At 46.6% G+C, this 21,996-nt stretch overlaps 1 protein-coding gene across 1 annotated transcript; it reads right to left on the minus strand.

The window, feature by feature from the left end:
* Positions 1–1,027: 1,027 nt before the first annotated feature.
* On the minus strand, positions 1,028–21,520 carry DISP2 (dispatched RND transporter family member 2; the record flags this gene model as incomplete). Its single annotated transcript, XM_082485850.1, has 8 exons — positions 1,028–4,447; positions 5,078–5,175; positions 6,143–6,261; positions 6,733–6,848; positions 7,843–7,966; positions 10,087–10,116; positions 12,520–12,966; positions 21,441–21,520. The coding sequence occupies 8 exons, from the start codon at positions 21,518–21,520 to the stop codon at positions 1,028–1,030; spliced, it is 4,434 nt and encodes a 1,477-aa protein (XP_082341976.1).
* Between the last annotated feature and the right edge of the window lie 476 nt (positions 21,521–21,996).

Consider the following 21,996-nt stretch of genomic DNA (forward strand, 5'->3'; position numbering starts at 1 on the left):
TATATTGGAAAATACATCAGGGACTTGAAGAAAATGAGCTACAGTGTTCTTAGTGAAAAAGAAGCATCACTCAGTTTTAGGAAAGTTTGTCATAAGCATTTATTTTACGTCAACTTGTATAGAGAATGTTTTCTCTTTTTCAACAGATAAAGGCAAGGAAGTGTTTGTTTTCCTGTTCGTTTCTGGTAGAGAAAAAGTAAAATTCAAGATTCACCAGATACGCAAATTTTAAAAAGTTACTTGTTTGTGGGGAATGTCTTGAGTGGAAACAAGCCATGAAAATGACACGCAAAGCACCCAAGTCACTGAGGGGATGAGGACACTTTTCTCAAAGGGGAAATCTCACACTGAAAATCTTTGGCAGTACTAGAATTTCTTCTGATAAAACAAAGAGAAATTGTTACTGAAAATAGATTTGGGATGGATTCTGCAGCCGCCTCCAAGAGACTGTATCAAAAGTCCCGATAGGATTTTTTTACAATATTTGAACTATTTTGATGAGATCTGTGAACCTGGACTTCACATAAAGCAGTTTCTGATTCAGTAGAAAAGGAAAGACTTTCTTTTTTTTATTAACAATACACTCTTCACTTGATATCTAGATTTTCAGTAGTTGTGGGTTTGGATATTTATTTTTTTTTACATGAGCTCTTTTTCTCTCGTTAAATATCTGGGGAGATTCACCTCATTATTTCTCTCCTCTGTGACCTTGACAAGAAAACAAAATCTAATAACCTTGTAGGAAATGACAAAACAAGTTTACTCGATAAGTTTTGCAGAACAGCTGTGAATATGGTACCAGACACTGGAAGGTCGAAGGGCTTGTACTCCATCAAGATTGATGTCACATCCTCTCACTAGTGCTAGATTTGCTGGTTCTGTGGAAACACAGGTATTTGCACAGCTGAAATACTAAGAAGTAGTCTCAGCTCTAGGAGAGGTGGGAGGAAAAAAAATATATTTACAGTTCCAAGGAGATTTCGCCTTCCCCTTTCCCTAGCAGTACAATTTTGTTTCCTGCAGTGTTTCAACTGTTGTAACCAGAACTTTGTGCACTAGATCGTTTGATCCAAACATCAGGCATGTCTGGTTGGCTGTTCGGTAACACAACCGGACCTTCGCTCCCTAATCCAAATCGATTTTTCCATGAAGAGCTGTTCTGCTGTGATGCTGCCGGAGAGATATCAAAGACAGTCTCCCTCAGGTCCAGCCGCAGGGTATCTCTCTTCCCGTTCAAGTAACCTCTCTCTGTTTGACTATACGAATCAGACAGTTCTAAGACATCCGGACAAGAACTGGCTGATTCAGCAAGCTTTAGGCCTTGCTCAAAATCACTAATTGACGTCTCACTGGAGATGTTGAGCATGTCAAAGGAGCTGCCAAGAGAACAAAGGCATCTGTGAATTTTGTAGATGTCAGCAGCAGGGAGATGGCTGTTGTCTGAGGTATAATCCGACTGCTGCTGGGCAGTGTCACTAGAGCACTGTGATTTATTGAGCTGCCCTTCTTCTTTTATGCCAGCCGGCTGGATATGGTCCAGCCCAGACTGGTCCCAAGCTTTCGGACCATACTTTCGACATCGACAATCTCGGCAGAGTCTCTCCTTGTGAATTTCTGCTCCTGAGCTGCTGTGCTTGTATGGAGAGGAAGTTTGCAAGGCAGGACACTGGCACAGGCCAACCTGCTGGTCTCCAAGGGTTTCCTGCAGATTCTGTCTCTCTCTTTCAAGGGAGGGGTGCATTCCTGTTCTGGGGCATCTGTTGTCTTCAACTTGTGTGTCTTCAGAGAGCACTGACGGCCGGTTGGACAGCTTGCTTGTGGAAGTGCTGTTGTCAAAACTGTCGCTGAGTTTTCTGGACAAGGGCTGGAGCTCGTATTGCTCGTTTGCAGTGTTGGACTCCTGGACCTTCCGCAACCGGTTTTGCTTCTCGCTCCCCCCACAGGCGAAGCTTCCGTTCAGCCCAGAGTCATCAGTGTAGTCTTTCATGGTGTGGGCACAAGGCCAAAGTATCTGCCCACAGTTCTTCTCTGGGCCAAAGAAGCAGCACAGTGACTGGAAGAAGAAGCTGGCAAACCCACAGCTGATACACTTGATCATCATGATGAATATCCCCAACTTCCTATATGCCAGGACTGTCGCAGGCAACATAATGACCCCTGCAGAGAAGAGAGCAGAAGCTGCCATGGCTGTGGCACAGCTCATCTGCTTCAGGGAAAAGGCCACTCGGCTCAGGCGGTCAGAATGGGGGCACAGATGATAGGAGATGCAGTAGTTGACGGTAAAGTCAACAGAGAGACCTACTGCAGCTGAAATGAAGAGAGACTCCACTGCGTTGAGCTGCCACTCCAAGAGGACCAAAAGGCCAACGGTTACCAGGACAGTGCCCGCGATGGCAGTAACAGAAAAAACGCTAAGGAGAACGTTCCAGGTAGTGAGCAGCAGCACTACGAAGGAAATGGCTATGGAGAGCCCCATGACCACCATTGTTTCTGTGCTGAGACTGTGCTGGAGGTTGTATAGGTCTAGTTTACTGGTAAACCATCCATTCTGAAGCCCCACGGGGGCAGTTTTCATTTCCTCTGTTACCCAGAGGTTGATTTCCTCGTAGAATTGTTTGGCTTTGCTGTAGTTGAAGCTATAGTGATAAATAGTTTGAAACTGCAGCACTAAGGCAGCGAGATTTCCCTCCCCGTCAAACCTGAGGCCCAGATCATACGTTTCTGCCCCTTCCCTGCCTTGTTCCAGGAGCATCATTTTGATGCAGTGTAGGAAGACTTCGCTTCCATAAGGGAAGGAGAACTGGTTACAGCAAAGGTTGAAGCTGTGGTCTCGCTGGGAGCACTGGCGACTGTCCATCCACCTGAGGAACTCCTCCATGAAACACACAGTAGATTTCTGCTCTGCGTCAGTGTAATAGAAGGTTTTGTTCTTCACTTTTTGGCAGAATTCAAGGAGCCACTTCTGGGCATCAGGGTTTTGGATTGTGAAGGTCACGTCTGTCACTAGGGTGCCATTGCTTTTTGGATTGAAATGGTCCCCATTATCCACTGGCAGAATGCCCCAGACTATCGTGACAGGCATACGCTGCCCTTCTCCATGCTCCAGCCTCTCAAACATGAACTGGTGGCAGTATTCAGAATCGTACCTCTCAAAGGGGTGGCTCAACCTAAACACCTGGACAGATGACGTCTCCAGAGTGGGGAGTTTGAGTTTGGGGTTGGAACAGGAAATGTAGGCACCTCCTATTGCTAAGGCAGCAAACCAGCAGATCCAGATGTACCGAAACTTGATGACCCCACAAGGCAGAAGCTTTTCAAACAGCAGCTTGGAGGTTTCAGACAGCGTGTTCTGCACACCCCTGAGAATGTAATGGAGGGAGAAAGCGACTCTCTTATGGCCAGCATTGTTCCAGTAGTCTTCTGGCTTGTAAATGCAGGTTGTTGCTATGTAGCGCTCGTACAGCACAGCCGAAGAAGGAAGCCAAGTCATCATGAATACCAGATTCACCAGCACGGAGGTGCCCATGTAAATAGCAAAGCAGCGGATGGCTATTATATTGCTAATGTAACTGGCATAGAAGGCAGCACCCGTTGTGAAGCAAGATGCCAGCGTGAGATATGCAAAATGGTGCATGGTTTGACTCACCCACTGAGAAAGCCCAGCAGAAGGGTTCTGGCTCTTGCTGAGGTTCCAGAGGTCAAAGAAGACAAAGGTGTGGTTGGCACAAATGCTGCTGAGAATGACGACTGCTGTCAGGTTTACGAAAGGGAAATAGGTGAATCTGAAGGCCACCTTGTACAAGAAGTAGGAGATCATTAAAGAACTGACAACAGCGAGCAGGACCATCAAGGTAACAAAGACGGAGCGTAAATAAAAAGAAATGCTTAGAAAAATAGCTAATATTGCCAGGACTGGATACTTAGTATCCAGTAAAAGATAGTGCTGGAATAGTTTCTGTTTAAGGCCCAGGTCCATTCCAGTGATAGATGTATAGTTATCAAACAGATCCCAGGATTCAAGATTGTCTAAGTAGATCCCCATCATAGATGCACCTTTCCTTGTAGGCAAAAACAGCAGGCTGTATTTGAGAGATGGCACTTGGTACTCCATTGTCTGGGGACTAAGAAAGTCTCTGTCCACCAAGAAGTGAAGAAGCTGGTAAATGGCATTGAATCGGGTACATTTTTCTGGGACTTTGGCACACTGAGAGTGTTTCTGTCTCACAGATTCAGGGCCTATGCAAGATGGTGTGAGGATACCTTTGTGGTAGTCTGGAGCACAGGCACGAAGTAGGGCCAGGGTATGGGAGATGTCTCCCTGGGTTATCTCCAAACAAGACGATCTGTTGTACAGGACAGCAATGTAGTTCCCCAGAGACCAGCTTGGGCAGCATTCGTTGGCTTCAGTACGTTGGCAGAGGTCTCTAAAATGAACATGTGAGCGTATCTGAAAAACAGATGAGGGACCATCATGTCAGGCCCTCTCTGCACACTTTGTCTCGCAGCCCCATAGTCTTCCTTGCTCTGTGCAGTAATATTCCCCTCCAGGCATACAAGCCATGGCTTGCCATCCTCCCAGTGACAAATTACAAGTCCTAAAGCTATTGAAACATGCTAGCCTTTTGCAAAAATTAAGCCCTGTCCATTATTTATATTTTATACCCTCTGATTTGAAAATTTGGATCCTATGACAAACACAGTTAATCCAATTAAACTTCCCATTTACAAAACTTGCCGTCACAGTATTCAAGACAATAGCTCCATTTCGGTAATTAGGGTCTGCTGCCCAAAATTCTCAGCAGCTTCTGATGGACACCTTTGGCTTCTGGACCAAGCTTTTGTTCAGTGTCCATTTATTCTTGTTTAATGGCAGCTGCTACTTTGCAGCTGGACTTTAGTGACAGGTGGAATCCTCTGTGTATTGCTAAGTAGGTAAAATGCTTTGGAGTCCTCTAGGCTGAAACGCGTTCTGTAGCTTCCATTATTTTTTGTCTAGCTTTGTTTCAGTTAGAGAGTAAAGATTACGGCAATTGGTAAAGAGTCAGCATGTATATATGTTCTTCCTGACATTACTAACCTTGTCTTGTTCAATTTGACACATGGACTGAATAGCTTGCAAGTTCCATAAGCTCCCAGCAGTTGTGGACATAAATACCAGCTGGGAATAGCTCTTTTCTGAAATAAAGAAGAAGACAAAAACTTTAGAAAAAGGGTTAGGTAATGAAAGTCAACCAGCCAGGCTGTTTGGAGTAGACTCTATGCGTGGAAAAAAAAATAAAATATATATATATTGCTGTCTATACGACTGCTATGGAGGACTCCCTGAAGGGATGAAGCGAAGATCACAAAGACAGTAGCTTGTCGTGAGTGGTACCATCTGCTTTGTGTGATCTGACCTCTGTTCCTCACCCATCTGTCAGCAGCAGGAGAGCAGCATTGGGGCATTTTCAAAATACACTGTCTGTGGTCAGCATGCTTTTAGTGAGGGTTGGCATCTGGTTCTGCACCTCTGTTACAAAGTGAGGGGCTTGGGTTCAGCCAGAAACTCCCAAGGACCTGAGGGTTTGGTGTTTGACCGGTTTCAGAGGTGGGGTAGAGGTGGGGAAGGGAGTAAAAATACCTGTATGCAGTTCCTCTTTCTTCTACTGACTAGTGTCCATTTTGAGACAAATTTGGGGTGTCTTGGAGTTTTCCTCGTTTTCCTCTCCAGCTTTTACTGCCACTTACATTTTTCAAGAAGAAAAGAAGGAACAGGGAGGGAGTGGGAACAGAGAGGGTGTGGGGCATATGCCACTTTTTCAGAGTATCACTTTTGATATGGGTAAATGGTAAAAACAGTAGTCCTTTTACTGGTGCTTTTAAGGTGTATTTCTAAAGGGGAAAAAAGAAGTATGGCAGAAAGTTAAGGAGAAACAACTCTTCTCCAGAATTTCAGAACAAGGTTTTTCTAACCACTCAGTTATGAAGTGCTGGAAGATCACTGTCCAAAAGGTGGCATAGGTTTCACAGGGTGGTGTTGTACATATTGCTTTCTTAGAGCACTTTCAGAACAGTTTCCCATGACCTAAACCACTTTGACAATTCGGTATGCTGTTGAGTTCTGGGTGTGTAATACTTATTGCTCCATCAAGATTTCACTCACCTGGGGGACCACAAAAGAAACCATCTGCTCTGTAGATTTGTTCCACCATTCTCCGTGTCCTTGCTTCCTGTTCTCCCTGAGCAGCCTTCTGTCCTCTGCTAATGCCAATGTCATCATAGCTAGCAAGAGATCAGATTATTTGTGTAACTAGAGATCATCTGGCTATGAGTTACGTTCACTGACAAGGCTCTGGTGCCACACATAACACTGCTGCAGCAATAAGAGTTGTCATAGTCTGAAAAGAGCTTGGATGGGAGCTTTTCAGTGCTGGGTTGACTGCGCCCCTTTTCAGGGAACTGCATGAGACTTAAGTGAGAAACGACATCCCCTTGTGCAGACACACTGAGTTGCCTCTGCAGTCACTTGAAGGTAAATAGTGAAGTAAATGCACGAAGGGTTTAGAGCCTAATTCCTGGCTTCAAGAATAGGGACCCCAAGTCCATTTCAGGCAAACAAACTAAACTCTCCAGTGCCTTGATCGCTTTTAACTGTAGCATATATGTTGTAATTCATATAGATATCATAGAGCATTGAATCTATAACTTTACAGCCAACATCTTCCTCAAAAACCCCAAACCAAACTCAAATACCTTTTCTTCTCGGCATAGGGAGAAAGGGAAAAGGTCTTCTTGTAGCCTGTATGGCTCTCTACATTCTTCCACACAACGAGCTTTCTGCCAATGTCAGTATCTCGTGGCTCGAAACCCTGCAGCCAAGCAAAAGGGTTTGTCATCAGCTTGCATTTTGGTTTAGCTTAGCGTTCCTTAATCCTTCTCCTAGACACAGAAACTATATGAGATTATTACTGCATCTTGGAGAGATACACAAATCTAATTTTCCCTGGAAATACTGTATCCCAGAGCTGACAGAAAAAAAAAAAAAATTCACCTTTCCTTTCCTTTCCATTTTGTGCAAGGATGGCTACAATTCTCTCTCCCTGATCTCATAAGACTCTTCTCCTCCTCTTCAAGTAAAATAGTCACTTACAGAAATGGGAATAATTTTCCTCTTCCTGGACAAACTCTAGCCTATTCTTATTTTCTCAGGATTTTTCTGTTAACAAGAGACAGGGATGACTTTAGGAGATGTGGGATCCTGCACAGAAAACAGGACCTTGTGCAGCCATGCTCAAAACGGGGCAGTGTCTCCATTTCAAGAGCCTCACACACAGGCTGTAGGAGCCAATGCCAGATCCTCCATCCAACCTCCACCCAGGCTAGCTCATCCTTTTGGGCAACCCCAGCCTTCCAGCAGTGGAAGGGGAGCAAAAGGAGCAATCCCGATTTGTGCTGGCAGTGTCTCCGCACCGGGGTGAGGGCACTAGTGCGAGTCTACAACACTGCTGAGAGGTGGGCTGGTGGCTGCCACTGGCATAGGCTGGGCTCTTGCTGTGGTGGCACAGAAACAGCAAATACTGTGCATTACTCTGGCACATTATGTTCATCCTGAAGGAATCTTGCTTTGGTTGCACACTGCGAAGATGTGGGTTAAGGGCAGCAGATCACTGATAAACACAGTAATTTTTGCTAGTGGCTTTAATGTCCTCCTTGATTTACTGATTTACTGTCCTGCCTTGCTGCCTCTATCTGCAGAGAAGGAAGGCAGCATAGGCTCATTTTATATGGCAGAAAGAATATATCACCGTTTGGCTCGTGGATTTTCCTTATGTTCATGTTGACATATTGTCTGTAGGGACTTACCATTAAGGGTTCTGAAAAGTCAGGCAAATTTCCAACAAGCAGGCCAGCTAAAGTGCAAACCACAGCTATCACTGAGCACAGCACCAGGACGGCTACAGGCCACTCCGCAATCATTTGAGAATAACTGGAATCAAAGGGAGGAGAAAAAATGCAGCTGTTAAGGCGCTTCTGCTATTAGCACGAAACCTGCTGTTGAACCAATGAAGTGTTAGTAAAAGGAAGTAAAAGAATTAGGGCTTTCTGGTTTGAGCATTTATTTATTGAAAAGCTTAGAGGCTCTAGTACAGCTATTAATGAACACATTATACCTCCAACTGGATGTTTGCAGGCAATTCTAATTAACTCGGGTAATTACATTTTGCCTTCTTACGTTTTCCTGCTTTTTCAATCAGAAATAATAAAACCCAGACTCTTGCATCCTAGGGCAAAATGAAGCTATAAATATTTAACTTAAAAGCTTGCATTTATAAAGAGCTTCTTCCTTTTTCCCCCATTGTGCAATGTAAGTTAGTAGCTGCCTAACAGTTTGGCCTGCAGGTTTTCAGCCTGTGGACCCTGAGAAGTCTTTGGGCTATTCTGAAGGGTCCCCTAAAAATAACTAACTCAAGCAAGTCCATTGTCATTGGTCTAAATTCACTCACTGTATAGGGGCCTGCCTTACTGTTGGGAAATGTATGGACATCTGCACAGCAAAAAAGGATGGAAAGCATCAGTCTGATGTGTAACCAACGTTAGGATTGCCAGCAGCATTCACAGAGCGGACAAGAGGCTTCTGCATCCACAGGATGAGTGAATCTCACCCTGGTATCAGCCTCAAAACCAAACGCTGAACCTACAACAAAGGCATTGCAAATGCAGCAGACCAGTTTTCCTTCAGGGTCTGGAGAACACATGCAAGCCCACAGGTCAGGGCTGTGCCTGGAATGTGTATCAGTATGGTATGGCGGCACACACATTTTTAATGACATTTCTATACAAACAAAACCCTTCCAGAGAAGCAGCTTATTCTGGCCAAAACTCTTGCCAATTACTTTTGTTCTTAAGAGCTGGTCTAAAATTTTCCATCCAAGGTCTATTTTTCTTTTGGGAGAAACTCTCTCCTATGGGATAATTTATCTGAGTTACTATATCACAGATTTTTACCAGTGCAGGTTTTACTGCCTCAAGATTTTTATCTTCCTCAAAAATATCTGTTGAGATACAAGATATCGGAATGGGTTCCTGCTCTGCTTTGGCAGATTCTAGGTAGTTCTTCTGCATTCTGGTGTATTTCTGAAATACAGGAAATTCTTTGTTCAACAGTAGTTGACAAATATTTGAGCTTCATGGGGAAGTGAAATATTTATGAACGTTAGAGCGGCTGCACCAGTGCGTATCAGCCTTGAGGTGTAATGTTCCCCCTTACCTGCTCTTTCCCTTCTCTTGCCTCCGACTTCACTGACTCAATTAATGCAGCTATTCCTCATAATTAGAAATCATCACAAGCCCTTCATATAGCTTTTCACATAACTTTTGGTCAGGCCTGGTATTTTTTTCAATTTAAGACTGCTTTATCAAATTTGTTTTCATAGATGAAGTCTTTGCCATGAAAGGGAACAAAAATTGCCCTTTACACGTGAGAGTACCTAATTTCTGGAGGCTGCTTTCGGTGATTCCATGTCCAATTACAAAAAAAAAAAAAAAAGAAAAAAAAAGAATCAGCTGCGGTGTCTGTTGATGGAAGACACTTACCCAAACCTTCCAGAAAAAATAGTTTGCAAAAATCAGCTTTTAAACTGAAGTTGAAAGCAATCAAATTATTTTAATTTTGAGAAATGTATTAAAAATCCTCTGTCTTTTGAAAAGGTGAACTTATTTCATGGATGGGCTATCCTCCTGATTGCTTATCTGGTGGGCAAGCTGGATTAATCCTCTCTCTCTATATATGTAGACACATACATACATACAGGATTATTATATATGTATCAAACGTGTATCATGTATGGACTAGAGCTGGGCACCTGCCCCAAGAACAGCTACCAAGACAGTGTTGCTATTCATTAATGCAGGCTAAATTGATCTCACAAGCAAACTGAGGTTTTTCCAAGCAGATGGGAAGCCCTGAGTGTGGAGCGCTGACCTTGCCTCTGAAGCTGGGCCTGCCAGGGACGTCACCAGCAATAATGCTCTGCATTTCCTAATAGCAGGGTGGGAGAGCAATGATAATAGGGTAGAAGGACTGGAAGCTTTTGATATTAAACATACCTTTTTGGCATCCTGAAAGCTTTGTCATGTCTGCAAACAGGAAAGGAAAGAAAAAAAAAAAAAAAAAGATGTGCTCATTTATTATTTTCCTAGGAAGCACAGTGCTGGGCTGTTCCTGAGCAAGGTAACCCTTTCAGGGGCTGTAGAGCTGAGCCAGTGCTGCAAGAGTACTGGCACTACATGAATTAGTCTAATGAATAACAGAGTCTTTTCCTCTCCCGTTGGCATTTTAACCAAACAGGACGGGAAGACGTGTAGTCACTCCTCATTTTTGCCCCTCTAAGGAAACCCTGTGGAAAGTAACAGACATTAGCAATGTAATCCCATAGAAATCGCACCACAACGCTATCCATGAAAATCTATCTGTTTTAAGAACTTTCCTACTGAATTTTTAAATTATTTCTTGACAAGAGCATACATCATTTGTTGGGCTAGCAATGCCTGTAGATAGTTTTTATTTCCTGTTCAGCTCAGCCATGATTCTCCAAAAAGGTGGCTCTCATTTGTTTCCCAGGCCCTTTCAAAGACAGCATTTGTCCAGACTAGAGCAGAAGGCCAGTGGAGCTGCTCAAAACATTTTACTGGCGTTTCTTTCAAAGAGGAGCATTTGTGATTCCTACTTGTAGGGCTCTGAGGAACTAAAGAAGCCTTCCCCAGGAGATGCAAGGTTATGTTTGCTACTGAATCCCTGAGGGCAAGCTTTCCACTGACAACACAAAGGCTGCACCTCAGTGGGTCACCGTATCTGAAGGACCTTTCACTCTGCTCTCCACTCTGCTTGCCACTGAAATGTCCCATTGAAATATGCCCCAGCCCGGCACAGCCTTGGGTCCCAATGCAGCCTCCAGCAAACTGCTCCCAGCCGTGGCTTCCTCCCCTCTCCAGAGCCATGCCAAGTTCAGCTCAGTGAGCGCTCCCTCCTCCCTTCGCCCTCCTCCTACGCTCTTGGCTTAAACTGGGAGAAGGTGCTGCTGCACTCTGACGTCTGCATGGGGCAGATGGCCCTGCTCCATTCCCGGGCAGCCAACTGGTGACCTTGTGGCAGCTCATCCTTCCTGGCAGGTTGTTATGGATGGAAGAAATGAAAAAGCAATGGAGGAGAGTTCCACACAGAAAAGTCATTCTCGGTGGCACATGTAATAAATTGTATTGTGTTTTCCTCATCACACTAATGCTCTGTAGATTTGGGAGAGAGAGGAGCAAAGAAAAATCCTCACCAGATTATTAAAGAGAGGTCTTTCTCTGGCAGCACAGTGCCCATCCTGTGCTAATTCTCTCACAATAGCTTTTCAAGCAGATTTGCTTGGATTAAAAACCCCATTCTAGCATTATTATGTTATCACTTTTCTGTCTACTAGTGCTGCACATTCTGCCAGGGATTTGCAATCCAGCTGCGTTTCCTACTTAAATAACCTGTTACGGAGAACGTAGTTGACAATTTTGTTGATAGCGTATGAGCGAAAACAGATCCAGGCTCCACTCTTCTGCCTGCAATTGCTCTACACTGCAAACACAAGCAAATTAAATCCTGTTAATGGCTAGAAAATGAGACCATAAAGGGCTTTTGTGCCTAACCCTGCACTGCTGTGCAAAGGCAAGGAAGGAATCCTGTGCCATCCTTTATCAGATTTTGGTGGCTACTGCTGTGGTAGCAAAGGGATCATGGTCTTTAGTGCCAACAGGGGACTCCAAAAGGCACATGCAGCAAGGATGGATGGTGCTGGCTGGAAGGGGCAGAGGTTGTAGCTCAGGCTTTTGGGGATACCCGTCCTGTTTGCATCCTTACCACACTGCCCGAGAAACATCCACCACCCAAGCAAGTTGCTGGGGCGCTCTGCACACAAATGGAGTTTGCCTGATTCTGTCATGGACAATACAGAATTTACACCTGTGCTGCTGCCCAACCTGGAAAACCAAATAATCTTCCCCACTTTTGTATTTCTCACTGCTCATCTGTAGCCAGTGCTTATCCTCAGCTGCCTCTCCCTTCCAGCACAGGCGGCAGCTTCAGCAGAGGCAGCAAAAGAAATTAACTGTGCTCATATTAGTGAGAAACTCTGCCAAGATAAAAGATTAGCCAGCTGGATGTCTTGCAGTGCAAAAGGAGAAAATACAAAGATCACAGAAGATGGGCATAATCACAGCTGCATGATCTAGGAGCAACCTTGGCTTTATCCAACGAGTCACCTTGAGAAGCAAATCCTGCCTCTCCCTGCTGTGGGAATGGCAGCTCTCTGTACGCCCTCCACAGGGTTGGAGGGAGCAGACTGGATACCTCAAGGCATTGTGGGGCAGCTGCTGTCCCAAACTGAAGAGCAAAACCACGTTTCATGCATCCCCACTCAAACCCTTCTCATCCCCTCCCACTTCCCACCCCAAAGTTCAGGAGATGCTTTTTGAAAGCCCCTGAGCTGCTTTCCATGTGCCTCTTACCTGACTGTTATAACGTGATGCTGCACTGGCCGTCGCTGCCCGGGGGACCACTGTTTCCAGGGGGTTTCCGAGGCCTCCTGGAGGGAAGCTGGCGCAGGATCACTGCTGGAAAGGTGGGAACACAACATGGGCCTCTCGCCGTGCCCAGGGAGCGGGGGCAGGCTGTAGCTGTCTCGGGGCTCCTGCTGGTTGCAGGGGTAATACAGGTGATGCTGCTGCGAGTCCTGGGAGCTCGATGGCACCTGGCCATTGGACTGGGTGGAGACTGGCCCAAGCGTGTGGCTGGAGGAGGGCAGGTGGTCTCCCCCAAGCCTGGGGGATGCAGGAATTGGGCAGTGATGGACAGGGCAGATTCTTTCCCAGGAAGTGCCACTGTAGCTGGGCTCAGTGTTCCCAATCTCTGGCATGGCGAGACAGGTCTGGCAAGGTCCTGCATTTTGTTTTTCTCTATGAGAGAAAACAAAGGTATGGTAAACCAGCAGAGCAGTAGAAAGGCTACATAGGGGAAGTGCATCCTGCAAACTGGAGACTCTCACAGGCCTCATAACACAAGATGTAAAACCACCGACTATTTGCTGTACCAAGAGCCGGTCTCAGGGCGGAGCTGGATTATGCGTTTTATGAAGACATCCATGACTCATTCACTCCAGCTCATGGAGAACCCATCACATCTTTGTGCGTGTAGCTCCAAAATTTTGAAAAGTTGGGTAACATCCCCTCAAACAGTTCTCCAAGATATTTCACTGTGAAGGGGGCAGAACACACTGGCTGGTGCTCATGGAAGGCTGCTAACTCAGGACCACAGAGTGACTACAGTGATCTGGGGAAATGGAAACCAAAGGACACTGCATGTGAAGACGACACTCAATTATCTGTGCTTCTTAGGAAGATGAATTTGTTTGATTGCTCTGCAGAAGGACTGGCTCTGCTCCACACAGGGACAGTAGGAGAGTGAATCATTCCTGGCACTAAAAAACCTGAACATTGAACTGTTCAGTGAACACAACTGATGGCTGTGACAGTGTAAAAGGTGCTTCAGCCTCCAGCCTGGCACATGCCCTAACAGCTCCCATGTCCTGCAGACTCCACTGGGCTCTTCAGGATCATTTTAGCCATACATCTCCCAAGGATGTCAGTAACAAATATTATTGGTCTTGGTATGTAGGAAGGGGATAGACTAGGATCTCTCAAGATCTTTTGAAGCTTGACTTTCCTCTGACTGCTCAGTTTACTGAGACAAAGCATTTGCAGACTTCAGTTCCCAAGTAATGAGGTCTCTGCAGGATACGCTGTCTTCTCTCCAAGGAATTTAAAAAATTGTTATATTCCTACAGTTCTGGATTTATGGAACCTGAGAGATTTTGCTAACTTGGAGAAAGTCTGAATAATACTTTGAGGGACTGGTTAGTCTGTGTGACACCAAAACCACCTTCACACACAATAGACTGAGATCACACTGACCCCAAAAATGCCTTAGGAATTGCTGTCTCAAAGATGCAGCTGGCTAAGGTGTCAGGGAGTTCCAGCAGCACCCTGCAATCTGGAGCTCAAAAAGAATACACAATATGGAAAGACCAGTAGTCTCTGGTCCTTGTTCAGAGCACGTGCCATGGTGTCTACAGGTGACTTATGTGTCTTGCCCTAGTGTCTGGCATCAAGGATTAAGTGTGACAAATGATTCGGGCCAGATAGAATCACAAAGTGTCTCAAGTCATCAAAGAATTATGAGTGCTGGTGCAAGACTACAGCGAGATGAACTTTAGCCTGAGGCACCTGATGCGATGTGGGAAAAAATGAAGGCAAAATGTTTGAGAAGGGAATATTTCTGAAAATTTGCAGAGTGCCTCTCCTTTCTTTTTCAGACAGCCACATAAAAAGATGGAATTTTAGCAATTACTAGTCTCTGGAATTGCACCCAAAGTTAAATGGCATGGTAATATCGATGACAAAAGGGATTTGAAGAATACCATTAGCTCAGTATTGCTTGAAAATTCGTATTTTTTCCAGAAAGAAGGACATATTGGCCTTGGCAGCTTGTGCTATGTACTTTCCAACACCAATTGAGTTTATCAACACTGAGAATCTATATTTCATGACTGTACAAAATAGGCTTATTTAACTAAAATCATTACAACAGAGTACTGTTTGTGGTAGCAGTTATACCAGTGGAGACTCAATGGCACAGACGACACACAGCTCTACTTGCACAGTGGACCAGTCCAGGGACTAGTAACAAAGAAATCTCAACTGATTAGATACCATCCAATGCTAATTTTAGCGTTTAAGCCAGAAGAGAGCTGCAGCATAGTTACATTCACAGATGGCATGTTCATGAGTCCTCATTACAATGACACTGACCTCAGAAGTAGTAACTGATGTTCAAATGCAGATTTTCTGAAGCTTAGTCCATGCAGGAGGGGGGAACTACATGGGGGATTTTATTTTGGGTCATCAAATTCCTTTGCTGAATATTTTTTGGTAGTGGCCAAGGAAGGAGAGAGGAAATGGCAAAATAATATTAAAATAGTATGCAAATACCCATATCTGTGTAAGTGGGCTTCTTTGCATCCTTGGATGAGGCCGTACACCCGAAGAAAGCAACATCAGACAGAATCTGCAAGATCATTAACTTTCACTATGACAATAGATATACAAAGTGATGGGAAAGAGTCAAAGTTTGTGCTGAAGCAGGTACCAGAAAAACAGCAGACAGATGTGTGCACACCTCATTGAGACAAGCTTGACAGGTTGTACCCAGCAGTTCCAGTGCTTGGTTGCCTCTGCTCTGCAACCCAAAGTACCAGTAAGCCTTGAGCTAGTCCAACGCAGCCAGAGAGAGTGCTGTTGGCCAAAGCAGGAGCTCTTGAACAGATTGTGACAATGATATCCCATTCACCCACAGAATTTGTCAAAACAAATAATATCAACCACATTGCAGGAAGTCCTTGCTCTCCTGTCACAGATGGATTAGCAGCAGGATTACCCAGCCTTTCAAGCAAGTCATTTGTGTTATAGCTCTATGTAAAGATAGTTTACAACAGAAGACTACAAATTTGTCATTGGGGTATATGAATGCAATACATGAGATTATAAACCACATGCCAGAAAAGCTGTTCATGAGAGGTCATCTAAATTCTTGTCTGGAGTTGTTATAGCCTCATCAGTGTCATCCCTGCACTGGGAGGGAATCAGGTTGAGCTGTACTGGTGCAGCACAGGGCAGGTGCACTGCAGACAGGCAAAAGAAAGATTACTGTCTATGGTAGGCAACATGTAAAGTGACATCTTTAATTAGTCATTGCCCATCTATACTAATTATAGAACCAGCCTGACTGGGAGGTGCTAACCATTCCATCCCCAACACACGGAGTTTGTTTGGGAGAGCTGACCTGGAGAGTCCCTCAGTTCCCTGTCTCAGGCTCAAAGTGTAATTCACGGAATCACGGAATTTTCAGAGTTGGAAGGGACCTCCAGAGACCATCCAGCCCCACTCCCCTGCCAAAGCAGGATTGCCCAGAGCACATCACTCAGGACTGCATCCAGGCGGGTCTTGAAAATCTCCAGAGAAGGGGACTCCCTCCCCTCCCTGGGCAGCCTGTGCCAGTGCTCTGTCACCCTCACCATAAAGAAGTTTTTCCGTGTATTTGAACGGAACCTTCCTATGTTCTAACTTGTGCCCATTACCCCTCGTCTTGTCACTGGGAACCATTGAAAAGAGCCTGGCTCCATCCTCCTTCAACCCACCCTTTAGATACTTGTCCTCCATAATAAGGTCTCCCCTCAGCCTTCTCTTCTCCAGGCTAACGAGTCCCAGCACCCTCAGCCTTTCCTCATAAGGGAGATGCTCCAATCCCTTCATCATCTTAGTTGCCCTTCGCTGGACTCGCTCCAGCAGTTCCCTGTCCCTCTTGAACTGGGGAGCCCAAAACTGGACACAATATTCCAGCTGTGGCCTCACCAGTGCAGAGTAGAGGGGGAGAATGACCTCCCTCGACCTACTGGCCACACTCTTCCCTATGCAGCCCAGGATTCCATTGGCCTTTTTGGCAACAAGGGCACATTGCTGGGTCATGGATAATTTACTGTCTACCAGGACCCCCAGATCCTTCTCCTCAGAGCTACTTCCCAGCAGGTCTGCCCCTAACCTATACTGGTGCTTTAGTGTTCTTCTCACTCTTCCCCGGCGTCCAGGGACAGACATGCAGGTGCATCTTATGTGGGGTTGGTAGTTTTGTACTAATAGTCCTGGATCAGGGAATATTCATCAGAGCTGGGTTTGTGGTAATGTTATGCTTTGGCAAGGTCTAGACCTTTTCTTACTCCCTTTTTGATGCCCCTAAGTTACTGTTTTCCCTCTACCTTGATCCTTTCGTTTTTCATAATTTTTGTGTACTTTAAATAGGTGTTGGTTTCCTACAATGCATAATAATTCACAGAGACACTGCTGCATGACAGCTTGTGCTTTTGATATTCCCACATCTGTACAGTATTTGTTTTCTTTTTTCCAAAGCAAAAACAAAACTATTTTTCATTTAAACTAATGGATCTGTATAGGAGATTGGGACCAGAGGCTTTTCGTAACTAAATTAGTCTGACAGCTGTACTGCCACGTCTGCCTCATCTGATGGTGAATGTGTAACACTGGACAGAACAAAAAGGCTTTCACTAAATACACTTTGAAGATGGTCAGGGAGATGTGGGAAGCATGCAATGAAAAATTCCTCCTCCAAAACACCCTCAGCTACAAAACCTCCTGGTGGGGAAAGCAGATGACAAACTCTTGGCTAGTGCGGATTGCCTCCAGTTTTTATGCACATACGTTAATGTATGTGATGGTAATATTTCACACGAAAGCCCATTCTTCTTGTTTACCATCTTTGCTGTGAAACACTGTCAAGTTACGTCCTTCCCCCGCATGTTGTCTCTCAACTCAATCCCCTGCCTGCTCAGTGACTTCATATTTTAGAATAACTTTGGCTAGTTCAAATAATTCACTCGTGACTCTTCTTCATTATCTCCTTTTCAGACTAAACAATTACAGTTCTGTCAATCACCCTCCGGATATGAGTTGCCTTATGCTTGCCTCTCTCCAACTCCATGACGCTGTGACCTTGGTTATCCAAAATCTCCAGGGAAACCTGGAGCTCACAAATAATGATCGGTTTGGATAATCACTGCTGGCAATTCTGCAGAATTCCAGTCTTCACTTGCTACACTCCCAATTAGCCACAGTGCTGGCAGGCTTCATGTTTGATATGCTGAGCTCTGCACCAGAGATATAGGCTGGTCCTTGTTTGCCTGCAACCATGTCACTATTACTTTTCTGGGCCCGCAGGACCCTGAACTATGCTAGAAAAATGGTTGTGGGGAGTTTCTGATACCTGTTCACTGTCAGGCAGAAGAGGTCGGCAGAGCACTGCACTGGACCCTGCTTGCCACGTTGAGACTAGCAAAGACTAACATCAGGGGAAGAGAAACATTTTTTTAAAATGTTCATTCCCAGTCTGGGTCGTGACAGATACTTGACATCTTTGGGACTGAGTGGGCAGAAATGGTGTCCCAGCCACAGAAAAGCCCACAGAGACAGCCTGACAGCCTCCATTTGCTTCTTCAAGCTCAGCTGGATGCAACCAAAGAGCTACTGGGAAAAGAGGGAACAAGGAGGTGTAGGGCAAGGGACAGACTGGAGTTAACTGCTCTGGTTACCCACGGCAATGAGTTGTGTTTCTCACGCTATTTGCTTCCCCATCTCTTCCTTTGAGATGTCTAGACAGTATAATAATCCAATTTATGAAACTAATCGAGCCACTTTGAGTGCAGCAGTGCTTTTCTGAGACACGTACCAGGGCACAGGCAGCCTACTGCATGTGGGGGAACCGGCAAAAGGACTGAAGCTTCTTCCCAAAAGAAAACAGGCAAGATAAGTCAAGATTTCTAAGGAGAGAGCTTTCTGCCATTCCACCTCTGCTGGGACGCAGAGCAGTGGCAGGCATTGCAGAGCCCGTGGCAGGAGCCAAGGGCTGAATGCTGTGAGCCCACCCCCAGGCGTGGGCTATCTCCCTCCCTCCAGAGACAGCGTCCTGCTATGAAGCTCAGACACTGCCCTGCAAAAGGTGTCAACAGGACACGGAGCCATGCAGCAGCAGAGTGCATGTGTCTCTGAGAGAGCAGAAATGGACCAAAAATATTCCATGTTTTGAAGGAATGGCTTCTTTATTGGTCTGCTTAATTCCACTCTCATCCCCAAGACCATTTCTATAAGCACTTTTTTTTTTTTTTTTCTTTAATAGAGAGATTATCTCATACTCTGCATACTGAGGAGAGGATCAGGAAAGAAGCACTTTGCATATGAAAGGGGGGAAACACCTACCAAGTGAATGGAGCTGTCTGATGCCTGAGTCAAACTACAACTCCTGTTGACAGAAGAACCTCAAGGGAGAATAAAAACAAGCTAGAGAAAGGGCAAGAGTCTGTGTCTTGACTACGACCAGAGCCCTTTCTCCTCAGGAACCTTTGCTCAGTAAGACATTAAGCACTGCAAAAATCCGTTCATAAAAAAAGAAGCTAGTGAAAGAAGCTAGTTTTATGTTCTTTCCCTTTTTTTCTTACTCTAGCAAGGTTTTGCTTGCGTATCAGCTGTACAAGATTTCCTAAATGAAAAAAAAAAAGTATAAATTATTTCTGAATTAAAACCGTGAGCTATAGGTCAGCTTCCATCTAGATTAATGTTTTTTTCTTTGAGAGCTGTAAATGACTTTTTAAGAACAGGGGTTTATAATGGAATTTAAACAGAGGTTTTCTCTTTGAACATACCACAGGATAACAGCAGTGGAGCTCTTGAGAAAAAAAGAGCTTCTTTGCTTGTGTTTCCTGTGGAGCTAAGAGTGCCCTTTTCCAGAGATTAGGGAAGGGTTCACTGCGTTTCACTCTCGCCTCGTTATCTAGCTCCCCTGTCTCGCTGACAGGGAGAGACACCTCCCGAGCAATTCATCTCCTCCTCAGGCTGGGTCAAATCCTCGTGCACTGAAAAATTCCTGTGTAGTTGCTATTTGTTTTGCTTTTTCGGTCTAGCAGCAGGATAGTACGTATCCTTGAGAAGACTTACAATCTTTTTGTTAATGAGACTCCTGAGTATGTTAAATCATCATGAAAAATTAATGAGATGGCAAAACACTGCTTCCCACATAGTCTGCCAAGAAAAGTTTAGTTTTATAATCCTTTCCATTGACTCATCTGAACAGCCATACCTTTACCCAAGGCAGCGGCTGCTGCTGCGGTGCAGGTACGTGGGATGGGGTATGAGTGGCACAAAGGGCTCCAGATCCCCACCCAGTCTCCAGTGCCAGCAGAGGGCTGGATGCAGTTTGCTCTGTCCACTGGCCATGTGCAATGCACTGGTAAAATCGTGTTTGCTTAGCCTTGTTTTGAAGAAAAAAGAAACTAAAAGAAATGAGACACGAAGAGAAAGGACAACAACACTTTGCTATCCCAGTCTGAAAAGGGCCAGATGGAGGGTGGTGTTTTCAAACATCTGCATTTTTCTGATGATGAATTGAGCATTGATGATAAAGAGCATCAGCTAGGGCCAGGGGATGGGGACTACAGAGCTAACCCCTTAGCGGCTCTGTGAAGAGCCTTGCATAAAGAAGTATTTATGTACACGCATGCTCAGGAGTGAGAGCTATCTTCTTGTACTTTATTGCCATGAATTTTAGTTTCTGAGTGAGCAGCCTGAGTGAAATTAAAAATACACCTGTTTCAGATGGCTTAATTCATCTCTGTACTTAACTCTTACAGGCTGCCGCATTCATTTCAAAACACCTGTTTGAGTGAGCAAGGATTATTCAGGCAAGCAAAGCTAACAGGGCTCCGGTGACAGGTCTGACCCCATCGAATGCCCAAGAGTTAAACCCGTGCTGGATTGTGTAACAGTCACTCGGGGGGCACCGACACCCAAAAGCATGTCAGCCTCTGTCTGAGCTCTTCAGAGCTGTCTAAAGAGAAGTGACCGCCCCGTTGGTTCCCTCAAGCAGGCGGGGATGTCTCAGCAGGAATAGCCTGTACCAAACCAAAGTGATACTCTTTGGCTTTCAGAAGGAATTTGTGTGCTGTTGACCTCGGGGTGTGCTCTGGTCAAACAGAATCTGTAGAGCTGAGAAGATGTGTTGCCTCTGGTCTAACAAATGGCAATGTGCTTGCAAATTTGGGGATGGCTTCTTGCCCGTGATTATGGGCTTGTTGACATTTCCAGAAAATGACAGTGCTTGTGGCTGCCAGCCTGGTTTAAGACACCAGGTAAGGGAGCATATGGCACAGCAGGGAGAAGATGAGGGCTGCAGGGTTTTATAGAAGAGATCTTTGGAGTGAAACCCATGCTTGCCCCTAGCCTAGCGCAATGAGGACGATTGCCTGAAACATGCTGAGCTTCACCAACAATAGCACACCCTTTGCTGCAGAAGGGAGAAGTCACCATGTTGCAGGATAAAAACCTGCCAGGGAGGCCAAGCCAGGCTGTCACCCCCAACACGGTGGGCTCCACATGGTGTGCTCGGAACAGCGGGGGCAGCGGCCAGGCAGCACCCACCTCCCAGCCCCAGACCAGGGGGTGGGCAGCCCGGCAGGCAGAGGGGCTTTGCCTGCTGTCCTGGTGGGAGGACAGGACGCACCTCAGTGGGGCTGGGGGGCTGTGCCCAGCTCCGGGGACACCCCGGTGGCACCGGCCACCTCCTCACCCACACAGCCGGGGGCGGCGGCAGGGCGGCATCTCCCACCCGCCGGGCCACCGGCTCGGCCCCGCTGCACCGGGCACAGCCGGGCCCCGCCGGCTGCCCCGCCCGCGAAGGGAGGGAAACCCCCGCGCCCCCGCCACCGGTCCCGGCGTCCCGTTCCCCCGCAGCGCCGCGCCGGGACCCGCGCTCCTACCTGGGCGAGGCGGGGCCGCGGCCGCGGCGGGTCCCCTCGGGCCGCTGCTCCCGTCGCGGCGAGCCCGGCTCGGCCTCCATGGCCGGCGGCGGCGGGGCGCTGTCCACAGCCCGCGGTGCTGAACGCTGCCGGCGGCGGCTGTGGCGGCGGCGGCAGCGCCCCGGCGCGGCGCTTGCGCGGGCGCGGAGGCGGGCCCGGCGCGGGCGGCCAATAGCCACGGGGCGGGCGCGGGCCCGGCGCTGCCGCTGACCTGGGAGCGCGGCGGGGGCTGCGGGGGAGGCAGGGGGTGGGCAGTTGAGCACCGAACCCCAGTCTCCCGGCGCTTCCTTCTGCCCCCGGGGTCTGCCCCGCTCCGTCCAGGGTGCGGGGTAGGAGCTCCGGGGCACATGGCGGTGAGGAAGCAGGGGCTTCTCCAAGCCCGGAGATGGAGCAAACCTGCCTCCCCCGGCCCCCAAATCCCCTTCCCGTCCTCACCCCGAGCAGCGCACAGTTCCTGAGGAAAGATGCCTGGTGAGGGTGCAGCGAGGGGGACTGCAGGCTCAGACAGTGCACAAGT

This window comes from Vanellus vanellus, assembly GCF_965231255.1.
Source record: "Vanellus vanellus genome assembly, chromosome: 6".
Classification (NCBI taxonomy): Eukaryota; Metazoa; Chordata; class Aves; order Charadriiformes; family Charadriidae; genus Vanellus; species Vanellus vanellus.